The 23,868-nt window shown below is 35.6% G+C and overlaps 3 protein-coding genes across 5 annotated transcripts; all 3 read left to right on the top strand.

Moving 5' to 3' along the window:
* Nucleotides 1-1,573: 1,573 nt before the first annotated feature.
* On the top strand, nucleotides 1,574-4,779 carry LOC135744331 (uncharacterized). 3 transcript variants are annotated; one of them, XM_065262361.2, is made up of 3 exons: nucleotides 1,606-1,669; nucleotides 2,802-2,877; nucleotides 2,969-4,779. In XM_065262361.2, the coding sequence occupies exon 3, from the start codon at nucleotides 3,163-3,165 to the stop codon at nucleotides 4,267-4,269; it is 1,107 nt and encodes a 368-aa protein (XP_065118433.1). In that variant the 5' UTR covers nucleotides 1,606-1,669; nucleotides 2,802-2,877; nucleotides 2,969-3,162; the 3' UTR covers nucleotides 4,270-4,779. The 3 variants fall into 3 exon arrangements, with proteins under 3 accessions (XP_065118432.1, XP_065118433.1, XP_065118434.1); XM_065262360.2 differs by lacking the exon at nucleotides 2,802-2,877 and having other exon boundaries at nucleotides 1,574-1,669; nucleotides 2,969-4,778; XM_065262362.2 differs by lacking the exons at nucleotides 1,606-1,669; nucleotides 2,802-2,877 and adding an exon at nucleotides 1,788-2,343.
* Nucleotides 4,780-6,078: 1,299 nt separating this feature from the next.
* Nucleotides 6,079-16,554, top strand: ncstn (nicastrin). The gene is made up of 17 exons (XM_065261938.1): nucleotides 6,079-6,212; nucleotides 6,839-6,940; nucleotides 8,445-8,568; nucleotides 8,650-8,768; nucleotides 9,098-9,243; nucleotides 9,323-9,473; nucleotides 9,576-9,688; nucleotides 9,938-10,090; nucleotides 10,174-10,278; nucleotides 10,454-10,534; nucleotides 10,618-10,787; nucleotides 10,946-11,048; nucleotides 12,715-12,813; nucleotides 12,936-13,035; nucleotides 14,154-14,323; nucleotides 14,959-15,168; nucleotides 15,281-16,554. Exons 1-17 carry the CDS (start codon nucleotides 6,152-6,154, stop codon nucleotides 15,401-15,403), a joined length of 2,130 nt encoding a protein of 709 aa, XP_065118010.1. The 5' UTR covers nucleotides 6,079-6,151; the 3' UTR covers nucleotides 15,404-16,554.
* A 1,465-nt stretch (nucleotides 16,555-18,019) lies between these two features.
* Nucleotides 18,020-20,969, top strand: fcer1gl (Fc receptor, IgE, high affinity I, gamma polypeptide like). Its single transcript, XM_065262273.1, has 5 exons — nucleotides 18,020-18,179; nucleotides 18,439-18,530; nucleotides 19,878-19,907; nucleotides 20,357-20,380; nucleotides 20,471-20,969. The coding sequence occupies exons 1-5, from the start codon at nucleotides 18,128-18,130 to the stop codon at nucleotides 20,537-20,539; spliced, it is 267 nt and encodes an 88-aa protein (XP_065118345.1). The 5' UTR covers nucleotides 18,020-18,127; the 3' UTR covers nucleotides 20,540-20,969.
* Nucleotides 20,970-23,868: the final 2,899 nt, after the last annotated feature.

Here is a 23,868-nt window from a genome sequence, read left to right as displayed (position 1 = left end):
TCTTCTTGTGATGACACGCGGGGTGTTTGTTCGTCTGAAGATTCCGATCCCATTGATGTGCCTATTGTGACTCCCGGGTATAGCGCCACCACCAGGCGCCAGGAAGTGTGTCAGTCACAAAGCTGGATTTTTTTGACAGTTCCATGCGATGTTCTTTTAAATACTCCTCCTAGGATTTTCTAGCGATTGACACCAAAAGTGGTCAACATGATGCCAAGACATTGTAGATGATAAATTGCGAAGGGATTTTTTATATCTCGAACGCTGTTCCCATGGCAACGCTGCAAACTTTGCTTTTATTTCAAGCATATTTAAGGCTCTTGACGTTCTTAGATTAACCTTAAAGTAGGCACACACATCAGAGTTGTCGGCTGTTAAGTGTGCACAAAAATGGCAGACATAGGCTTGTCTCTTAAGTGGCTCACTAGTGCCCCCGTTTGTCTAAAATGTGGGGTTTCTTTTGGCTACAGTGCCCAAATGGCTCAGTGATAACATTAAATAGCCCACTGATATTTACCCACTTGATGCCCTTGCCCACCGTGCATCGTTTTCTCGGACGCACCGTGTAGCGGTAAAAAAAACGTGCGAGGGCCCGCCATTGCTGCTTGCAGCTATATTCAACAGTGTTACACAATAACAGCAGTGAGCGATTACTTTAAACTCTTCCATGCGACAAACTCACGTAAACTGTGTTTAAAAACCGGTTAGAATAAAGCTTTTTATTTACAAATTATGACTTTTTTAGGTAAAAATTTGCTATTACTGGACCAAAGTGAACAGTACAAAATAATCAAAAAAGCCAGTTCATGACCCCTTTGTTTATCTTAAAAGTTTTTATTTAAATAATGAATTATTAAGAAAAAACCTGTATGTGTACTGAAGAAACTGTTACTGGCACTTAAAGATGAATATATTTATGTTACTTACTTATATAAGCAGTCTTAAAGGGTGTGGTTTTAAAGTAAATTAAGGTAAAGTGTTTAATTTGCAATTGGTAATCTTTGAGTGATGTTTTATTTGTGGGTTTTAAATGGGAAACTGTTGCTATTTTACTGAATTGTACACGCTTGAAGTGGAAATGTTTTAGCACTTTCCCCAAAATCTTTTGTTTTATTTAGAGTGAATTGTGAAATTGCACTTCAACCTTTGTGGCACATTTTTATTTTCATGATCTCCAGCTTAAATGAAATAAAAACTTTGCTGCTATGCAGTCTCTCATTCTTCACCGGATGTTTATTTACACATTGTTATTAAAACTTATTAAATGTACATCACATGGGATGATTGTCTGATGAATTGTCATAAAAAACATACAAACAGAATCTGATCATGATAAGAGAGAACAGAGCATAGTGTACTGCATGAGATGAGGTCATTGGTTAATGTGTAACAAAAAGAAAGCACACTGCAGACCGATCGGCGAATGAAATCAAAGTACCGCGAGAGTGATTCGAGAGCATAAAGAACAGTGTGATCTCGCGTTACTGTGATGTAATAGACCGATCAGCCTGCGCAGCGCTGAGTCCCACACATCTGTTTCTCTCAAAAACACATCTGTTCGCTCCAAGTTTCGTTTCTGTATTAGTCCTACCCCTCAAATACAGCACACGGACTAAAATTCAGAGCTACTTAAGCAAGCATCCCAAACTGGAAAACATGTCGAACCAAGGTAATTTCAGCATCTTTTATTTAAAGAGATAGTTGTTTAAAGTAGAGCTTCTCTTCTTCAAAAGATTCATGCTTATTTAAATACTGCGTTGTATTTCTTTTAATTAGTTATTATTTATTACTATGTCTATATTTATTTGTTTATTGCACAATCTGTTTTTGTACAGCTGCGAATCGTTTCACAATTGTTCACATTGTTTTTTAAAAAAGGGATAGAAGAAATATTTGAATTTATTAGTCATTTATATTTTATCAGACAAATAGTCTTACGTATAAGAACTGTTTGAATTTATTTTATTGTTGTCCATACAATAAAATTAGTTTTTAGCGTTAAAATAACTAAATCTCTCTCTTTTTATCCAGTTCTGACAAATCATCTGTGTTGTGTAATTATTTTTTTCCCTAAGAAACGATAACTTTTCATCCATGATTAGAAAATGACTTTACAGCACGTGGGAGTGCCATTATGACAAAGTAAAGTGATAAGTTAAGAGAACCCACAATGTGTGATTAATAAATACATCAATCAAGTTTCTTCCCTTATGAAAATTAATCATGGGTGTTTTTTGAAGTAAAAGTGCAGTGACCATGTTTTTTTAAGTGTAGTAAAACAATGGTTAATTTTGGCAGAGGATCATACAAGTATTTGGGTATCTGGGTGGATTCGGCAGTAAGGTAGGAGGTTAAGATCATCTGGAGCAAGTAAACATCCTGTTATTATTTTATAAATCTGCACAGAAAAACTCCTAGAGTTAATCTGTTAGAATAATCTCTGCAAGTAATCTGTAACTTTATCCTCACCATCTTTGTTTGAAACTTAAAATTGCATTTTACATCTTACTTGTAGAGTTATTTTCTTAACTTAGGTTTAGATGTTGCCTGTTTCATTTAAAGTAATCCTTATGGTGCTCAGTGTTTGTTTTAGTTGGACTTGACTCTTGATTCTTAGCTTGTTAGTTTTTTTGGGGGGGGGGGGCACCATAACTTTGTGTGTTTAAAACATGTTTGTTATGGCAAGAAAACACAAAAGTGCAATTCTGTGGTGGTAGTTAGTACATAATGTCAAACATCATAATTTAGAAAATTTATGTAGAGTTTAAAGAAGATTTAGAAGATTTGAATCTTTTTCTCAGGAAAAACATCTAAGAATCAGGAACATCTAACGCTCTCTTCATCTAATCTCATTGACGTCTAAGAGAAACCATTAAAGTATCAACACGTTTGATTTATTTTCTGTCATAATGCACAAACTGGAATAAATAACTAGTGTTGTAATCGTCCCCTTTCTCTTTTCCTGAAGGACCAAGAAGGCCATACAATGTTCAAAGTAACAGATGGAGGTCCTACAGAAACTCACAAGAGCCAATAAAGAGTGAGCCACCTGCAGAAGACCTGACGCAAAACCAACTGCGTCTCGTCCTGGTGGGCAAAACAGGTGCAGGAAAGAGCGCAACAGGAAACACAATCCTGGGAGAAGAGCGTTTTCTTTCTGATATGAGCATGGGATCAGTCACCAAAGAGTGCAAGCGAGAATGTGGAACGGTGGCAAGACGAAACCTTCTGCTCGTAGACACACCTGGTCTATTTGACACAGATCTCACGAATGAGCAACTACAACATGAGCTAATACATTGTCTAGCTTTGTCTTCACCTGGTCCTCACGTGTTTCTGCTGATCATACCAATAGAGCGTTATACGGAGGAACAGCAGCGGACCGTGGACATGATTCGAGAGATGTTTCATGACGGCATCACCCATCGCACCATCATTGTGTTCTCTCACGCAGACAGACTTCGAGAACCTATCGATTTGTTCATTTCAAAACAAAACCAAAAGGTTCAAGACCTCGTGGAAATGTTTGGGAAGCGTTACATTGCTTTTGACAACACAGATCTGACAAACCAATGTCAGGTTGTTCAACTGCTGGAGATGGTGGATAAGTTGCTGGTTCAGAATGACAACACACACTTCACCAATCAGATGACGGAGGTAATGCTGAAGGCCAAGGCAATAATAGACGAGAGAAGAACGAATAATATTAGGGCGGACGTACAGAAAATGGCTGATGATCGCTGGACTGCGTTCACTGCAGACATGAAAGAAGATAGACAAGATTCAGAGAGAAAAAAGAAGCGTGTCCAAGGCAGGATTAATCAGATTGTGTCTGATATAAAAAAAGAGGAACAGAATGAGAAACCCATTCCAGAACGACTGAGACGGTGGCGAGAATCTCTGGAGATGGATCAGATGATCCTCAGAAGACTTGAGGAGGAAGAGAGGGAGAGAGAGGAGCGAGAGCGGACTGAAAGGATGAGTCTGGATGAATGGATTCATGAGGAGATGATAATGAGAGAAAGTGAGAATACTGAAGATTATTCAAATTATATTAAAATCCTAACTATACTTACCAGCTTTCTGTTAGGGTTGGGCATCAGTTCTTTTGCACCTATGCTTTTGGCCTTTCTGTTCCCTGCTGCTCCAGTTGTAGAAGTCGGCATTGCAGCAAAGGTTTTAGCCCAATTGCTTAATTTTCCTGGAACGGGTGGAGCTTTTATTTTGCCAGCTGGCGTTAAGATTGCAACGCTGTGCACCATACAGTAATCCACTTTCAAATGCTGATGATTTTATTATCTGTAATTATGCTGCCTTTTCTAGCTTTACATTGATATTTCAGAGCTCATGGCTATTAAATAATTAGATTGTTATTGAAATAATCTTTATTCTTTCTTTCTTTTATTTTCATATTGTTTCCATCAGCAAGTATAGATATAAAGTGATTATTTACTCAAATCATAAATAAATATTTTTTGTTTAGAAACATTAAAGTTGGAATCTTTAAAACTACTAACCTATTGTGTAATCCAGCAGCTTTTAATTGTATTCATAAATTCAGCAAAATCAATTCTCATTGTATTCATCTAAATAAAGTGAATTCTACATTCTGTAGATTCTCTGGGCTTTGTCTATGTTGCACTGAATTAGAATATGAAAAATAATGAAGAGAAAATATGGCCAGATTATACTTACACTCAAAAAATTGCTGGGTTATTTTTGACCCATAATGGGTTAATATTGGACAGAACACGTGCTGGGTTAAAAATTTACCCAATGCTGGATTATTTTAACCCAACTGCTGGGTTATTATACCCCATAGTTGCATAAAAATAACCCAGCATTGGGTCATTAATAACCCAGCACGGGGTCATTTTTAACCCAGCACGTGTTCTGTCCAATATTTACCCATTATGGGTCAAAAATAACCCAGCCATTTTTAGAGTGTATGTAGAGCAAATTATCAAAATACATCTTGTGTTTTAAGAGTTCACATGCCTGAATAAAATGCCAACCTAAGTGTCACTGAAAAAAAGGATTCATTCAATTTACTCATTACATTTAAACAAAAAAATTAGAAAAACCAAAACAAAACAAAAAAAATTTGTTTAAATGTAGCTTAAATAAACTGATTTCAACCACTTACTTTAACAGAATTGAGTAAATTGAATGAATCATTTTTTTTCAGTGAAAGGGATATTATTTTTATATGATAAAAGTGAAGAAAGACATATTGATCAACTTATTGATTATATGATACATTTCATTTACATAACAAACCTAGCAGCATATTATTTAGAACAGAAGGCATTATGTTAAGACTCTTAAAAATCAACAAGCAAAACGAATGTATACAATTTTTAAAACCATGTATTTTATTGATTTATTGTAAAATATCCCCATGTTGTTGTTATTTTTATTCTCCCTTTGATTTGGTCCATTTGTAGCTCATTTAAATGTAATAATAAGCAGGGTGTGGTCCTCTTTATATGTATGCATGGAATGCTCTTGTTCTATAATAAAAAAATATGTCAAATGTCAAAGAGTATCATCTCACTGACGCTGACGATGTCGGATGTGGCTGTGCCGCCAGATGTCGCTCTGTCGCCGGGTGTCTTTGTAGTTTGCTTTAAAAAAAAAAACATTATATAACAAAAACATTAAATGTAAGTGCAGGATACATTGGATATGACATACACTACAGTATATAATACAATCATACATAAAACTATTTTTATACAAAGTATACACATAGAAAATACCAGATAGATAATTCAAATCTATTCATACTTTTCCCATTATAAGAAATGTTTTCATCCGTTTCTTATTATTAGTATTTATTCAAAGTGATTTAAAAATCTAAATGAAACTAAAGGTTTTTATTGATATTACCTTAGTTATATACAAGTAAAAAAGTATTATTCGTTTTAATGCATTATCACCTGTGGAAGATCTAGTGTTACAATCCAAACTAATTTAATAAATGTATCAAAAAATAATTATAAAAACCCGTTTCTAAAAGTGTGCCGCTTGGTGTCGCTGTGGCGCGTTTCGGCTGAGGTATCTCTCACACGCAGAAGAAGAAGGAACCGGAAGCGGAAGTAAACACGCGCTTCTCCGGTTCCTTGTTGATGATTCCTAAATAAAGAAGATGGAACATTTAAGGACAATGGGCGCATTTAAACTGATTATTGCTGCTTTATTTTACAGCTGTGAGTATTATTGCCATCATTTCGTTTTTAAGTTTGCGTGTGTGTCGTCATGAAGTGATGGATATTGTTTACTTCTTCAGGCCTCGCCTATAAATATATAACAGTTACTCAATAACAATTAAATAATATTACAATACTAGAAATAGAGACTAATAGCGTCTCATTTATACAGTAAGTTGCCAAAAGTAATACCGTCGTTTTCAGAAAGTTTATGCAGTTCAAATATATTTAGATTGACAATGTTTCTCTTTAGGCTAAACATGTAGTATTACTCTAAGAAGAACCAATTATTTGATTTTGGGGGAAATTATCTGTCTAGACAGCTTCAATGTTTCGTTATACATACAAATATATAGATGTTTATTTTAGCGAGGGGACCCTCACAAAAGGTTTATCTTATTTGGGGGTCCTTGTAATCATAACCCCCTGATCTAAAACATCGGTGATAGTTTAGCTACATGGTTATTGGACTGCAGAATGCTGCTATTGACCAATCACGGTCAAGTATTACAGAAAAGTGTGTGATGAATATTAATCAAGTGTTCTGCTGGTTTATTAGTTGGTATAAGTTGTTAACTGTATAAAGAGATCAGATGTGATGTCTGGTGTTGTGTGTTTGTCTATAGGTGTAAGCAGCAGTTCAGTGGAAAGGAAGATTTATATTGTACTGAATGATACGGTACCATGTGTTCGACTGCTGAACGCCACACATCAGATCGGCTGTCAGTGTAAGTCTCTCTTTCTCTATCCCACACTTCCGGATTGATGATATATCGGTAAAAAAAGTGATTACCAGTATTGTGTTGCTCCATGATATAGATTTTGCAATTCTGTTGATACCGTTACATATCGATGAATTCTATTTTTGCATTTATATAGTTTCTTTCATTTGGTACTTGTTGCAACTTCTGATGCTAACAAGATTCATACATTTACAAACCAGTGCCATCCATCTCTTATGTCCCATACAGTGTAAATGAACGTCTGTATTTTTTTCTTTTTTTGGGGCACCCTGTGCCAACCCCCACAAAATGCCACCCTGAGCAGCTGCTCATGTTAGGAAATAATTTATATGATTGGAAATATGTTGTGAATATGAGTGTGAATGTGATGTTAAAGTGAACTAAAGGGAAAATCCAGAAGCACAATTTTCACTTTGTTTGAAGCTGTTGTGAAAGTAAATCAAAGGCATCTTTGTAAAGGCATCACTTATATCCTGTATGTGTTGAATTATGAAAAAAAACATTTCATGAAAAAGTAGCAGTTTTAAAGACACAAGGTTTAAAATCCGACATTGACAATATGCATATAATTAACAAGATGAGGGAAAAGTTAGGGTTAGAAAAAAATCATGTCCAATCCCTCACTTTTTATGTTATATAATGTTTAAAATACAGATTTTGTTTACTACAATGTGATTCCAAATGTTTTTTTAAATGACAATGTAATACAAATATAATGTCTGGAGAGTTGAAAATACCTTGATATGAGTTTGAGCTCAGCTCATATCACCCACCACTACTCACCTAGTCTCACTCACTAGTCATGATGATTAAAAGCAATCATAACAACATATAACATTCAGTAGAATTGAAAATAAAACTTGAATTGAAACAAAACATTTAATTGCTATGGTGAAAGACAAAATTACAACAAGGGTTCACAGTCAGAACTTCAGGGTAACACCTCATTTTAACAACCCTTCTTTCTCCATTGGCATTTCAGAGGTTTTTAATTGTATATAAGTTGAGTTTTTAAAAGGTGATGTAGATACGCTTTATAAAATGGGTAACATTTAAAGCTGTTATAAATGACAGATGTTAGTGACTGAATAAAACATGGGTCTCCAACAGGGGTCCGGGGACCCTTGGGTGTCCATGGAGGTCCTCCAAATAGAGTTTGAATGCAAAATAATTTTTGGGAAAAATAAAATTAGGCATAAAATGCGTTAAAGGGTGAACAATAAAAACAAAAAAAAAACTTAAAAAGAAAAGCATAACTTTCCCATGATAAAATCTATTCAGTTAAATGAAAATGTTATGAAGTACACCAAAAAATATTATTTTATTGTCTTTAACATAACCATCATAACACATTATGTGTTACAAAAAAGAGTGTTTTTTAAAAAAGTTTGAGTTACCAGGGACAGAACCGAGTTTTGAGAGTTTAGTGTTAAAATCATGGTAATGAAAGTAAGTGAATAGTTTTGTTTTACTCATTTCTCTTTTTCAGCATCTATATCAGGAGACACAGGTGTTCTTCATGTGCTGGAGACTGAATCAGACCTGGACTGGATTCTCAATACAGGACCACATCCTCCCTACATGGTTGTCATGGAGACGGCTTTCTTTAATAGGTACTTTACCACCAGACGCCTGTCTGTCTGTCTGTCTGTCTGTCTGTCTGTGTGTATCTGATCTCGTGTGTTTTACTGCAGATCCGTCATGTTGAGAATGAAGAACTCATCCAGGGTGGCTGGGGTCGCTGTTATTGTCTCAAAAACAGGCCCTGCTGATGGATTCTCACCTCACACGACCTGTCCCAACCAGAATACAGGTTTGTGTGCATGTGTACATATTAGAAGTTAAATGTTTTTTTGTTCTCCAAATCTGTTAAACTGGATTTTTTTAAATAGAAGCATGCATTTAAATGAGTTTGTTATGTTATATAAATGTATGAGTAGTCTAAGTACAAAAATGCAGTATTACATAATAATAAGCTTGCTTAAGCGTTCTGCATACTACATCTTTATGCACATTACTGTATTTAGGGTGCACAAGACTTTTGCACTGTATACATGTTTACTCCAAAAACTCTTCAAAAATCACATGCGATAAATATAATGACATTAAATGCATTCAAGCATAATTGTGTGTGGTTTTCAGGTGTGTATTCTGGAAGTTATGGGCCTCAGTATACAGACTGTAACGTCACCGTGTGGAATCCTCTGGGGAACGGACTGTCCTACGAAGAATTCGGTTTCCCTGTGTTTGCTCTGAAAGACGAGAATCAAACAGAGGTCATTCGAAAGGTGTGTGTTTGTGTCTTCTACACACATGTGTGTTAACAGTGGCGTACATTCATGTGATCATGCTGTTTTATGTGTGTAGTGTTATGAGGATCATAATGCACGCAGCAATGGAAGCGCCCCTCAGTACCCACTGTGTGCCATGCAGTTGTTTTCACACATGCACGCTGCGACCGACACCGTCACGTGCATGAGACGCACGAACCTCCAGACCAAATTCAGCATCAACCCAGGTACACACAAACGCATCCAGACTCGAAAAGCATTTGTGTTGTGTGTTTTCAGGCACTTTAAGACTTAAATTTCCTCCTGTTTTTATCTCTGTTTCCTGTCAGAGGCTCTCTGTGATCCTTTAAATGATTTTAACGTCTGGTTGTCCACAAAACCCCTCAACAACAGTGCCAAGGGTCATCTAGAAAACGAGAGTTTCGTCATCGCCGCGGCCAGAGTGAGTAAACTTTACCTCGTGTACCCGTTTATATCCAAACATCCGTTGCATGTCATTCTGGCCCAACATGTGCAAACCTTTTAAATGTATTTGTATTTGAAAACTATTTGTGGTAAATAAATGTGGGCAAAATATCAATTTCCTTCATTTAGACTTACTGTATATAAGTTTAGCATCATGGCATGATATAAATAAAGTCATTTGCTTGCACAAACTCTTGTTTACATGAAGATTTATTTTCTGTCTTAGCTTGACGGAAGGTCGTTTTTCTGGGAAAAGGCTCCAGCAGCCGAAGGCACCGTGTCCGGTATCGTCACCCTGCTGGCTGCGGTTCAGGCTCTCTATCCTGTCACTCAAGAAGCCCCGCCTCCTCGAAATATTTTCTTCACTTTCTTCCAAGGGGTGGGTGTGTTACGCCTGTGTCATTCAGCGTGTTGTTGAATTTGTGTGTTTTAAAATGTCTCGCAATGATCTAAATCTCACAGGAGGCCTTCGACTACATCGGCAGCTCCAAGATGGTGTATGACATGCAACACAATGAGTTTGTTATGGACTTGAAGAACATTGACTCTATGCTGGAGATCGGACAGGTGTGTGACCGCGCACCATTTCTCTTCCAAATCCTAGTGAGCCGCTTGCCTAGAGCGTATTTTAGGTCATGCCGGGCGTGTCTCTTTGGAAATAAGGATATTATTACCTGTGTCCTCTCATGTGTTCCCATACATGCATTCACAGATTTACAGCACACCTCCTGTTTGTTTGTAGGTGGGGTTAAGCAGTGGGCGGGACTTGTGGATGCACTCTGACCCCGTATCCCGCAAGAACAGCAGTACTGTAGAGGAAGAGGTGTGTGAACAAGACAAACACTGTTGGTTTTCTTTACAGTATACGTCAGTCATGATCTCATCCATCATCTCTGTCTCTCGCAGGTGTCGGCTCTCATGAAAAACATGACGTCTGTAGCTGCTGATCTCAATCTGAAACTGGCTGAGCCAGATGTTACTCAAGCTTTACCGCCTTCCTCATTCCAGCGCTTTCTGCGAGCCAGACAGATCCCAGGACTCGTGCTGACAGACCACCAATCAGCTTTCACCAATAGGTATGACATCAAACTGAGTCGATGAAAGTCTACCGCGTGACTTTAAACACTGTAAATATTAAGATATGATGTCATGAGCGAGGTGCCCGATGATGTGCTAAGCAGCCTAGCAGTACACATCAACCTGTCAGTATTTAATGAAGGATGCTTCTCAACAGATACTACGAGAGTTTGTACGACACCGCTGTCAATCTGAACTTGACGTACCCTGACGGTCTGAGTCCAGATGAGCAGATGCGCTATGAGACCGATACAGCCAAGGTACCGCATCACATCTGTTGCCATAGCGACATAGTGTCAGCTGACCATTCATCATTCTGACATCAACTTTAGGCCCACATGTGTTAAGCTTGTTCTTGTATTACATGGCTTGTCTTGTGGGGAGTTTTCTAGTATTGTCTTGAGAGCAAAATATTCATGTTTACCAGACTTGGTACATCATTTCAAATCATAGTGAGACACCTGTACGATATTTTAAGATATTTTGGACTGAGAAATGATTACACTTCACATTGATCTCGTAGCTGTCAACCCCCCCCCCACCTTTTTGAAAAGTTTAGATTAATATAACTGGCTTTTTGTGGTCTAGAAGTCTAATCTTGGGCTTGATTTAAAGAAGATAATTTAAGGTTTTTCACTAAAGTGTCTGGAGGAAATATTAATTTACAAATAAAATGATAAAAATTTTAATATTTCACAACAGTTATGCGATAAACATGAAGCCATAAGTCACTTTTTTGTGGTTTTACCAACAAAGGCCAGTAGGTGTCGTTGGTTTGCTGCATACTCTTGTCACAAATGAAGAAATTACTGTCACTGCATTACTATTATTATTACTGCTAAAAGGTTTTGAAATATGAAAACTACATTCCTAGAGCTATCTTGTCATATTCTGAAGATTTTTCTATATAGTAGTGATCAGTGTTGGGGGTAACGCATTACAAGTAATTTGCATTAAGTAATAATTGTACTTTTCTGAAGTAACGAGTAAAGTAACGCATTATTTGTTTAAATGAACAAAAAAAGTAATGCAAGTTACTTTTTAGTTTAATTAATTTGATTTAAAAAGTGATGAATTTAACGAAATTAAACTAAACGTAGCCACATTATGCACTCTATGCGTACACGCCTGTGTGGGAACAGTTTAAATCAGAAACGGAGATGGCAGGCCAGAGCTCGACATTTTTGTGATGAAATATGCAATTTCTGAATGCTGAACTTTTCAGTCATAAAAACACCTGCAAGGCCTGAAAGAGATCAAGCATCAGCCAAGAAAAAGTTACTAAAAGTAATGTAAGCATTACTTTCCATGAAAAGTAACGCATTTAGTTACTTTTTTGGTATTTACTTAATATTGTAATGCATTAAGTAACTTTCCCCAACACTGGTAGTGATAGACCGATGTATTTCAGAGGCCGATATATTGTTCGATATTTTGATATTTTCAATTGGCCAGTAAATTTATCTTTTACTTAAATTTGTTGTCTGTAATAAAAAGACGCTCAGTGTCACTCCATGTAAAGCCAAAGTCTGGCGGACAGTAAAATGACCAATGATTATATAATTACATACATTTGTTTTATTTCGGGCTCATATCAGCCATACAGCTTTTTTAAAATATCGCTATCGTAATCGCACCATAAAAATATAGTGTTATGAATATACAAAATAAATATACCCCTATGGGGGTCATGTAACAAAAAACTGTCACTCACTACATCATTTCTGTAATAAAATGACTTTAAAATATGAAAACTACACTCTTAGAGCTTTCCAAAGATAAGATTCCATACAAATTTACATCCAAAATATTGAAATAAACTCAGGTCAAGTCTATCCCAGAATGCATTGCATTGAGCTCTGTGGAAGAAGATGGTAGACAGGTTGTTGGTTAGATTTCACTTTGTCATGTTTGTTTTTATTTCAGTCTCTCACTGATGTGGCCACATTGGTCGCTCGCACACTTTACCGACAGGCCGGAGGAGAAGAGAAAATGTTAAAAAATATCACTGCTGACCCAAAAACTGTGAGTCACATGACCAGAGACATAATACACACACATTCTCACATGACATACACATGCTTAACTCTTTCTCTCTTTTTTTTTCTCTCTCTCTCTCTCTCTCTCTCTCTCTCTCTCTCTCTCAGGTTGCTCAGTTGCTGTATGGTTTTCTGGTTCAGAAGAACAACAGTTGGTTCAGGTCTTTGCTGCATCCAGACGTAACTAAGAAAGGCAGCTCATTGTTAGGTCAGTGCTTCAATGCTTCCATTCACATCATTATTTGTCCCATGACCCCACTGCATTGCCTTGCAGCAGTTTTAAATAAAGAAGGTCCCGTTGAAGGCAAAGTGACATCACACGCTCACTTCTGAAAAGTCTTGGTGAATTTCAAGATTGTTTAAGTGTGCCACAAAATCATTTATGATCCAGAAAGTTGACAGAGGAGCAGAAACATGTGGCTTTTATATTGTGTAACTTTTAGGAGGATCTCTTGACAGAAATGCAATCTAATCCACATTACTACATTATTATCAGTGCTGTATAAAGACTTTACATAATGAACTGTATTGTTTTTATTACTTTAGTATGAGGTAGGCTTGGGTAAGCATTGGTTACAATTCACAATCTCACCACTAGATGGCGCTACAAATCTACACTGGACCTTTAATAACAGTGACGTCCATCATTTTGATTACATGCACAAGATATCAAAGCACTCTTATAGTGATCACAACTACAGTCGCACAAACTCATTTATCCTGCACACATGCATACGACAGTGACCATAAGGGCTGTCACGATTATGACATTTGGCTGACGGTTAATTGTTTAATAAATTGTCAAGATTAATTGCCTGTTTTAGGATTTAGAAGATTCTGATAATTTATTGTCTGTTTTATTGCTTTTTTAAATCTCATACATTTTTGTTTGTTCATGAAATAATTCATAGTAGCCAATCCTACTAAAGGTCATATTAGTACTGGACCACATGTCTGTAGTGGCTGCAAAAAATCAATTCCTTACAGATCCTAAAGAAGAGCATCATTCACTTCCCTAAATTTAGAATTGCTGTTTTGGAAATGTATGTTTACCTGGCAGTTCATACTGCTTATCAAAGATTTGCAGCATTTCTTTAAATGCTGTTTTTTCCACTGTATTGAATGGCTTTGCGATGTATCGTGTAGCTCCATCTGATACAGTTTCGTTTTTACAGGTGCTGCAGCTCCCCCTTGTGTTTTTTAAAGAGATGTGCAATCATTGCGGTGATCTACAATATCACGATGAGGACAAACGATCGCGATGAGATGATTATTTAATAATTGTGACATCCCTAGTAACCACGCTCATTACGTTCTCTCTTGAAGCTTCTGGACCTCCTCAGTTCTACATCGGTCTTGGTCCGAGGAGTCACGGGTCGGTTCACAGCGTGACGAAGTTCGTGCAGTATATTCTGGCTAACCTGACGGGAACCGTGACAAACCTGACGGAGACCCAATGCCAGAACCCCAGCGATGTCAGCACGGAAAATAAAGATGTAAGAAACACATGTTGATTCATTTCTTTTAAAGCCTCAAGAGAGAACAACCAGATTTTGATTGATCATTTTTGTAAACGTGACCGATGGACTGACTAACACAAGTGTGTCATTTCACAGAAAACAAATATTTGACATGTTGTGCTTATATCAGGATCACCACTAGCCTTGCATGCCCAGATATAAAAGTTTTATCTTTAACCATCATTAAGATTAGATTACAACTCTTTATAAAAACAACATTCTTGGTAAAGATAGAAAATCTACTTTATATTCAACTGAAATTAGCTACCAAACATAAATAGTGGATTTGTTTTTTAAATACTTGTGGTTGTATTTGATAAGGGAAAAAAAAGGAATCCTCACCAAGTTCCAAATGTGAATATAACTGCACTGTATATGAAACGGTGTCAATCGGCAGATTCAATTCTGGTTGACTTCACGCAGTGCTGCGTAGCCGCAGACCAATGGGTTTGACATTAAAATATCATGAGAGCGAGTCGATTTTGGCCACAATTTTTTTGCAGGTCTGGTTTAAACAGAGAGGTAGTGTGCTAGATTTTAAAAGTAAACCTGTGTGTCCCAGAATGCCTTGCACTCATGACAGATATCTTTTTTTTTATTTGCTTTCTCAGTTGTATTCGTATTTGTGGGTCTCTGGTGCGTCCTCTGATAACAGCAGCGCTGAAGCGTTCTGTGTGCGGGCGTCCGTTCGTCTGTCTAAAGCCATCTCGCCGGCCTTTGAACTGCTGGAGTACGGCTCTAGAGATTATTCCACGTGGACGGAGTCTCGCTGGAAGAGCATCAAAGCTCGAGTTTTTCTCGTGGCCAGCCGACAGCTAGAGGTACTGAAGTTACTCATACCGTACCGCCCTGAGGTGCTTAACCAAACCGCTGTACTGTGACGTGTGCCTGTTAAACTGATTTGATGTTCTGGTCTCTGTTTATTCCTGACAGATGTTAACGCTGGGGGTGGGTGTGGCTGTTTTGCTGTTGTCTCTGTTGGTGACGTACTTCATCACCTCGAAGGCGGAGCTTTTGTTTAGTGCTGCCCGTGAAGCGCCCGCAACGACCTACTGAACCCAACCAAAGTCCAGATTCTACAGTGATACATTCCCCTTTAACAGAGAAAGACTTGTGCACTGGAGTGACACACAAACACACACACACACACACACACACACACACACACACACACACACACACACACACACACACACACACACACAAACACAAACTCGCACAAATTGAGTTCAACAATAATTTATTCACTGCTCACAGATCAAACTAAAATAAAACCACATAAAGATTTGCTGCATTGGTTTAAGCTGGGCCGGTCTGAACTGGTCTGGTTTTAACTGGGCTTGTCAGAACTGCTCTTGGTTTTAGCCGGTTTGTTCAAAACTGGTTTGGTTTTAGCTGGTCTGATCTGAACTGCTTTGGTTTTTAGCTAGGGTGGTCCAAAATGTCCTGGTTCTACCTGGACTGGACTGGTCTAGTATTATCTGGGGTGATCCAAACGGGTCTGGTTTTAGCTAGGTTTGTCTGGTCTGGTTTTAGCTAGGCTGGTCAAAATTGATCTGGTTTTACCTGGTCTGGTTTTAGCTAGGCTGGTCAGAACTGGTCTGGTTTTAGCCGGTCTGTTCTGAACTGGTCTAGTTTTAGGTGGGCTGGAACGAACTTGTCTAGTGTCCTGTTGTTCATATTCTTTTGTTATGTTTTTTATAATGATCAATGTTTTCTGACTATAACATGATTGTCGCACAGACTTAAAAAGCTGATTTTAAATGTTTAACATTGTGTGTGTGTGTGTGTGCTGTGTGTGCGTGTTTGTGTGCGTGTGTCTGTGTGTGCGTGTTTGTGTGCGTGTGTCTGTGTGTGTGTGTGTGTATGTGTGTGCGTGTGCGTGCTTGTATGCAGTGAGTATGTGCAATAGCTTTGTGAGTTTGACATTAATATTTTGGGTTTGGGAATGTAATCCGGTCCGTTCAGTAGGATCTGAGCGAGCCGTCTGATGCGACTACACAGTAAAACTCCAAACACTGACTTTACTTTGACTTTTGTATCATTTTTCCAGTTGAGAGATTGGAGATTTAAAAATCGAATGATTAATGATATGCAGCATTATTTTGTTGAGATGAATGAAAAGCTTCTTTAAACAATGATGTCATTATTTTCTCTGAGAAATTCATGCCTTGAAAAAACTGAATAAACGTGACTTCTTTTCCAAAGCCTTATTTGTTTTTAAATCTGTAGTATTCGCGTCGGGTCACAGATCTCTGATCTCACAACAAAATCAAAAGAAAGTGAAATTGTTTTACAAAAAGAAAATAAAGCACATTTTAAAAGCTTTCAAGATGATGTTTCTGATAAACATTTTAAGATGCTTTTTATCCCTGAATTTCTATAAACTAATTTAATCTAATCCATCCCATTTTCAATATTATATTACAGTAACAAAAGAATCTGGGAATAATATAATTAGTTTTTGAATAAGTACTAAAAACATTTAATACAATAAACACCTAAATTAAGTTTTACTGAAATTATGTTTCACAATTTAAATAGTCAGATTTTTCACATTACAGTAAACTACTGTAAATTAAATAGATTGATTTTTTTTTTTACTAAATATAATGAGTTTTAAATTCATTATAAATCTTTTTTTAAATATATTATTGAAGTTTGCTTGTGACATCATTAACATTTAACATCTAGAGTTTTGCTGCCCCACACAGAAATGAGCCTGTTGCGTATTACAGATTGATCTGAGTAATCTTATACGCCCATGCATCAGTCTTTCTTGATTTATTAAAAAATAATACTGCGCTGATCCCTAAGCTTTAATGTCATTTTAAAACGTCACACTAATCTGGTGATTTCCATCATTGTAACAGATCACATCATGAAGTGTGTCGTTTTTAGCACACTGACTAGTACTTCTTTTCTAAGTTAAGTTTAGCTAAAGGAAATGACTCAACATTTAGTATCTGTTGTAAAATATCAACTTGCAAAACTGATATTTCATCTTCTCTGGATTCAATATTAAACTCTCTGTCACCCAGAGAGCAAAATAAAAGACATCAGTTGACAAGAAGAGAGAAAGTTATATTAAAAACAAACTGAACGAATCATTCTCAATAAGACCAGGAAGACATTTTGAAGAATGAGATAAGATCAATCTTAAGATCTGCAAGGCACATACATGTAGATTAAAGTCAGAAAACCTCAGAGACTGAAAGTTATTATAAAACTCTTCTTATTTTCACTGTATTTAATACAGACATTATTCTGTAAAACATTAGCCGTAGTTATGCGGCTGTTTGCCAGTAACTTACTGTAGATTTAAATTGATGTTATTTACTGACAAGAATGCTTTGCATGAAGCTGTTATTTTAGTTTTATTTTGTAAACATAAAGACTTTTTAATGTTCAATGTTTATTTATCTTTAAGCAAACTGTGGCAGTAAATAACATCAATTTAAATCTACAGTACGTTCCTGTCAAACAGACGTTTTAACATTCGCCATTACTTTGTTGAGAAAATCAGCTGAACTAAAAAACAGTTTTCTGCTCTTAAATGTCCAGCTCATCTCAGAAACAGGAAGAGAGGTTTGGTTTATCTAAATAAGACCTTAAAAAAAGTGAGGTGAGAAAATGTGTGTGTGTGTGTTGGTGTGTGTGTGTCGCTGAACAGACACTTTGTGAAGCCCACAGTTTCCTGGTAAATGACACTCGTGTCTCTATTTCCAAACATCAATCATCTCTCTCGTCTTTAACGCCATCTGACTATTTTAAGGAAAAATGCACCTGCTGGGAATCGGTTTGGCTCTTCTGTTGAAAGTTGGATGTGTTGGTAAGATTATTGTCATAAAAATATTTTTAAAAAGTTTTTTTGTGAAAATATTTATTAACGCAGTCCAATAATGTCCAAAACAAAACCAATAGTTACAGTTTACTGTGTAAATTCAGCTAAAATTCATCTTATTATTTAATTCAGCTTATTTTAATTGTTAACCTGTACTTTATTTATATTTCACACGAGATTAAGCACATACTTGTATGGTTTGTAAGGTTTTGTATAAAATGTTTTATCGTTGTTATTTTTGTCTAAGCCGCACAAGCGGACAATGGTGTGTGTTATATTCTGGATGGGATTCTGATCGTCTATGGCATCGTGTTAACAGTCCTATACTGCAGATTAAGGGTAAGACTTCATTTCTATCATCTGATTTTAGATTTATTTGCAGCTACATCACAAAGAAATGTATTACGTTTTTTTGACTTCAAATTTTAACAAATAAGTAAAATCAAGTAATTAATTCATATAAGTTTATTATTTAGTAATTATTTTATATATTATTATTATTATTATTTAAGCATTTTTTAAGTATGACATTGTTTGCTTTATTATTATCTGCAACTGCAATCGGTTTTAGATACAAGGCATTTAGTCAAATCATATGTAAAGATTAATTCTGTATGTTATTTACTTTTACATTTTATCCAAAAGCGACTTACATAGAGTAGGAAACAATAAAGCGGATAAATCTTCAAATATGATTTAACTAAATGACCAAATGACAACCCAATGGGCTGGGCTCATCTCTTTTTAACCCAACAGTGGGTTAAATATAACCCAGCATTTTTACTGTTCCGTTAATAACTCTGAAACAACCGGTCACCTATGGTCAAACTTTTCATTTGAAGAAAGTAAAGATAAGTTTGAGAATGTGTCAGTGTTTGGTTTTGTGTACTTACAGCTAAAATCTGTGTTCACCAGCAGACCAAAGAGCATCTAATGAACATCTAACAATGAGATCTGAGCTCATAAAGATTGCCTTTCATTAGTCACCTAGCATTGGAATTAACTTAAAATCACAAACTGATATAAATAAAAATATATACACTGTTATAAATGTCTGTAGAAATGACAGTATTACAGTCAGCTGTTTGCCAGTAACTTACTGTAGATTTAAATTGATGTTATTTACTGGCAATAGTTTGTTAAAAGTTAAATGAACATTAACAAGTCTTTATATTTACAGAATAAAACTATAAAATAACAGCCTCATGCAAAGCATTCTGGGAAACAGTAATCCTCAATCCTGTTTTTTCCCTTCAGATTTGTTTCCCAGAATGCATGTGTCTATTATTTTATAGTTTTATTCTGTAAAGATGAAGACTTGTTAATGTTTATTTAACTTTCAACAAACTGTTATCAGTAAATAACATGCATTTAAACTACAGTAAGTTCCTGTCAAACAGCTGCAGAACCACAGCAACATTTTTTACAGTGTACATTTTAAGACATAACCTTTTTTGTTTATAAAGCCATAAAGGTTTTGTTTATTTACATTTAAATAAACAATTCCAGAAATGTAATGTAGTGTGAAACTTCTGAATGTTGAGGATCTGAGAAGAGAAACAAAATGGAGCTCAATCCTGTTTCCATTATTTGTTTTGGAGACACAGATGAGCTCCATTGAGTCTGAATGAAGAACTTGTGAGTTGTTTGAGTTCATATTCATTGTTCATATTTGGTTGTTGACAGATGCGGCCATCTAATGCAAGTTGTCCAGAGGTGAGTTCATATATATATATATTTGTGTGTGTGTGTATTTGTGTGTGTGCGCGTGTGTGTGTGTGTGTCTGGTACTTCCTGTGTCACAACTGTGGGTTTCGTGCTTCGACTGACCACAGAGAGAGGTTTATAATAAAACACACATCTCCATTTGTCTCATTTTATCTGAATCTTAAAATGTCTTTGCACGTGTTATATATTAAAGTGTCGCACATCAACATTTACATGCAAAATACATAATTAATGTTTGGCATAAATCAAAAGATACAGTCAAATATCGTGACCAAATGCACAGACCGAGAGGAGGCGAAAGAAGAAGAGAAAGAGGAATTAGTTGTGTGACTAATGTGGAAACATACAAACTCTTTAGTCTTGAGCAACTGACTTCTCAGAAATGTTGCTTTGCCAGTTTTTTTTTCTGTCTTTTAATGTCCATTTTGTCTTTTTAGAAACAAGGCGGAGGAATCTATGAGGTATTCTGCCGTTTAATGTCCTTTAATCATCTGATTATTTAATGTCTTTGGTAAAGTCGTGTGTTTATGAAATATCTTTGCTTCTCTCAGGGTTTGGGCCGTCAGGATCAGGACCCTTATCAAACCCTGCATGAAGTGAAGAAGAAACCGCTGGCCTAAAACAAAACCATGAGCCCTAACCCTGAACAAAAACTCTCACGCTATTCATTTATTCTGTAAAATACAGCCACACATTTTGCTTTCAATTTTTACTGGTTGCAATAAGCAAAACAATCAGTATATTTTATTGCTTTTGTGTGTTTATATATTAGATGTGTATATGTGTTTATCTTTTTACATAGGAAAAATCATTTCTTACTTATAGTTAAAATGTTTAGGGGCAGTTTCCCTGACAGGGCTTATCCTAGTCCCAGACTAATGCATGTTTCATTAAAAAACATCATGCACTGACGTATCTTTACATATATCAGTGCCATTATTTTGTTTCAAGATGTACACCAGTATTTGTAAGGTTTGTAAAAACTACTTAAATAACTAAATAATTTAGGATTAATTTAAACCCCCTAATAAACTACATGAAATAACTTAACTATTGGTTCTTGTCTTCTTGTGTTTCACTGTCCATTAATAATCAGACAGCTGTGAATGTGCCTTATAGCGCCTCCCATCTGTCTTAGCAAAGAAATAAAGTTGTGTCTCTAACCTACAATAAACTCCTAGAGTTCGGATAAAGCATCTAAAATACAACATTTAAATGTAATCTGATAAGAGTACAAGCAGCACTAGATTCAAAACAGGCTTTATTGTCATGGTAAAAAAAAAGGATCTTTACGTTGCCAAAGCGTAGAAACAATAAATACAAATTTTTACAAGCAAATACACATAAAAATAACAACAAAGGTATATGTTTGGTTTTATCTATGACTCTGTAGTATAGAAATACTCAAATGTCTACTAACCAGTCCTGAGGCAACGATAAAATAACGTTCCCATAACGTTGCATGGTGGTTATTTTTAAATCACCTAAAAATTAATTATACATAAAGTACTATAATTGTTATTTTTTGTAACGATAAAATAACGTTCCCATAACGTTGCATGGTGGTTATTTTTAAATAACCTAAAAATAAATTATACATAACGTACTATAATTGTTATTTTTTGCAACATTAAAATAACGTTCCCATAACGTTACAGAACTTTTTAAAATAACCTAAAAATAAATTATACATAACGTACTCTAATTATTATTTTTTGCAACAATAAAATAACGTTCCCATAACGTTGCATGGTGGTTATTTTTTAAATAACCTAAAAATAAATTATACATAACGTACTATAATTGTTATTTTTTGCAACATTTAAATAACGTTCCCATAACGTTATAGAGCTTTTTAAAGTAACCTAAAAATAAATTATACATAACGTACTATAATTGTTATTTTTTGCAACATTTAAATAACGTTCCCATAACGTTATAGAGCTTTTTAAAGTAACCTAAAAATAAATTATACATAACGTACTCTAATTATTATTTTTTGCAACGATAAATAACGTTCCCATAATGTTACAGAGTGGTTATTTTTAAATAACCTAAAAATAAATTATACATAACGTACTCTAATTATTATTTTTTGCAACGATAAATAACGTTCCCATAATGTTACAGAGTGGTTATTTTTAAATAACCTAAAAATAAAATATACATAACGGACTCTAATTATTATTTTTTTTGCAATGATAGAATAACGCTCCCATAACGTTACAGAGTGGTTATTTTTAAATAACTTAAAAACAAATTTTAATGTAATCTGTTATTTTTTGCAATGAAAAAATATTGCTCCCATAATGTTGCAGGGTAGTTATTTTTAAATAACCTAAAAATCTATTATATGTACTCTAATTGTTATTTTTTGGTTATTTTTGCAACCATAAAATGACGTTACCATAACATTGGAAGGTGGTTATTTTTATTCTAAGTTAAGAGAACAGTATACTTACCTAAAATCATGTTCTATTTTCTTAAAGAACACTTTCCTGGCTAACCAAAAACAAACCTTGGACAATAAAGTTTTGAGAACCCCTAACGTTAGGGGAACATTTTGGGAACCAAAAATTGTTCGCTGGGAAGGATGACTGACAATATTTCATATTTCAACTTTCAACTTCACCTGTTCCTAGGTTTATTATCACATAATTAAGAGTAATTAGATCTAAGATCAGTTGGACTCTTAAGTCTCACACATTCACTGTGAGACGCACGCATTTCAGTCAGTTCACACGCTCGATTGCCACACTTTGTATTTCTCACACTGAGAAGTAAGAGAGAACTTTTCCTGCTATATACAATTGAGTTGCAGGCCTAGGCAGAGAAGTTCATGGCTGTCTCGAGTTTTTATGTGTGCCCAACTTTTACACAACGCCTCAAGAACAGACAAGCAGATGACATCAGAGCACTGCGAGATCCAACCACGACACTGCCATTTAGTGCAACTAGAAAGAGAAATAGAAAAACTTATTGACCGCACAGTTTTAATTTTAACAAACCGCCATTATGGTGATCAGTGTTTGCATTATCAGCTCATTTGCATTTTAAATGACACACCCAAGAAACGCCACATTTTTGCTTTGATCTATAAAGTGTTTTGACATGTAATAATAAATTATCTGTGGGGTATTTTGAGTTAAAACTTCACATGTACTCTGGGGACACCAAAGATTTATTTGACATCTTAAGCAAATCTCATAATATGACTCCTTTAACCCTCGTGTGGTGTTCATATTTCTGTTACTTAGACAATGTTTGTGGGTCTAGTGGACCCACTGTACTATTCGTATCTTAAACCAATGCAGTCATACTAATTTATATATAACTGTTTACAGATGATTACTTTAGCCTTATTGCAAGTAATATAGATATAATTTATGGTTAATATTTGTCATTTACCACTGGTACAGGACTATTTATAGATTAAAGTGCCATTCGTTTTTGTGATAATATGAAATAAGAGAAGAAAGTTCTATTCTCCCCCAGATGTTTATATAAAATAAGTATTTTCATCACTTTTTCATCACTTTGACATTTAATTATTTGAACTTAGTTTGAAATTGTACACATTTGTGTCCGTCTACACAGCACAAGCCTCATCTGAAAAGATGCGGTATTATAACACATTATCTACACTGAACACATAACCTGTTCATGTCAGCCTACACAACACATAAGAAGCAGATTTTTACTGTGTAGCTGTGTTGCATATGCATTTCTTGCATTTTATAGACGTATACTGTGTCTTCCTGTCTATCTTATGTCCACACACACTGCAGTACAATGTGTTGTTTTTGGCTACAACCTAAAATGATGAAAATGCTTGGATATGAAATTATACTTTCTCTATTTCTCACTCTTTCTCACACACTCATACACACACAAACACACACACACCATAGGTTTTGTGGTAAACTCATGTGTTCAGGCAAGGAATGGT

The sequence above is a fragment of the Paramisgurnus dabryanus genome, chromosome 6 (assembly GCF_030506205.2).
Source record: "Paramisgurnus dabryanus chromosome 6, PD_genome_1.1, whole genome shotgun sequence".
Taxonomy (NCBI): Eukaryota; Metazoa; Chordata; class Actinopteri; order Cypriniformes; family Cobitidae; genus Paramisgurnus; species Paramisgurnus dabryanus.
The sequence above is the reverse complement of the archived record's forward strand: the minus strand, read 5'-3'. Positions and strand labels throughout refer to the sequence as shown.

What these genes read in the sequence shown, in the direction of transcription:
- ncstn (XM_065261938.1), top strand. Translation starts at nt 6,152, where the DNA reads ATGGAACATTTAAGGACAATGGGCGCATTTAAACTGATTATTGCTGCT. An exon ending in ACATCAGATCGGCTGTCAGT is followed by an intron (nt 6,941 to 8,444) that starts GTAAGTCTCTCT and finishes TCTCTTTTTCAG; the next exon opens with CATCTATATCAGGAGACACA. An exon ending in TCGTCATCGCCGCGGCCAGA is followed by an intron (nt 9,689 to 9,937) that starts GTGAGTAAACTT and finishes TTTCTGTCTTAG; the next exon opens with CTTGACGGAAGGTCGTTTTT.
- fcer1gl (XM_065262273.1), top strand. Translation starts at nt 18,128, where the DNA reads ATGCACCTGCTGGGAATCGGTTTGGCTCTTCTGTTGAAAGTTGGATGT. An exon ending in TCCTATACTGCAGATTAAGG is followed by an intron (nt 18,531 to 19,877) that starts GTAAGACTTCAT and finishes GGTTGTTGACAG; the next exon opens with ATGCGGCCATCTAATGCAAG. An exon ending in CTAATGCAAGTTGTCCAGAG is followed by an intron (nt 19,908 to 20,356) that starts GTGAGTTCATAT and finishes TTGTCTTTTTAG; the next exon opens with AAACAAGGCGGAGGAATCTA.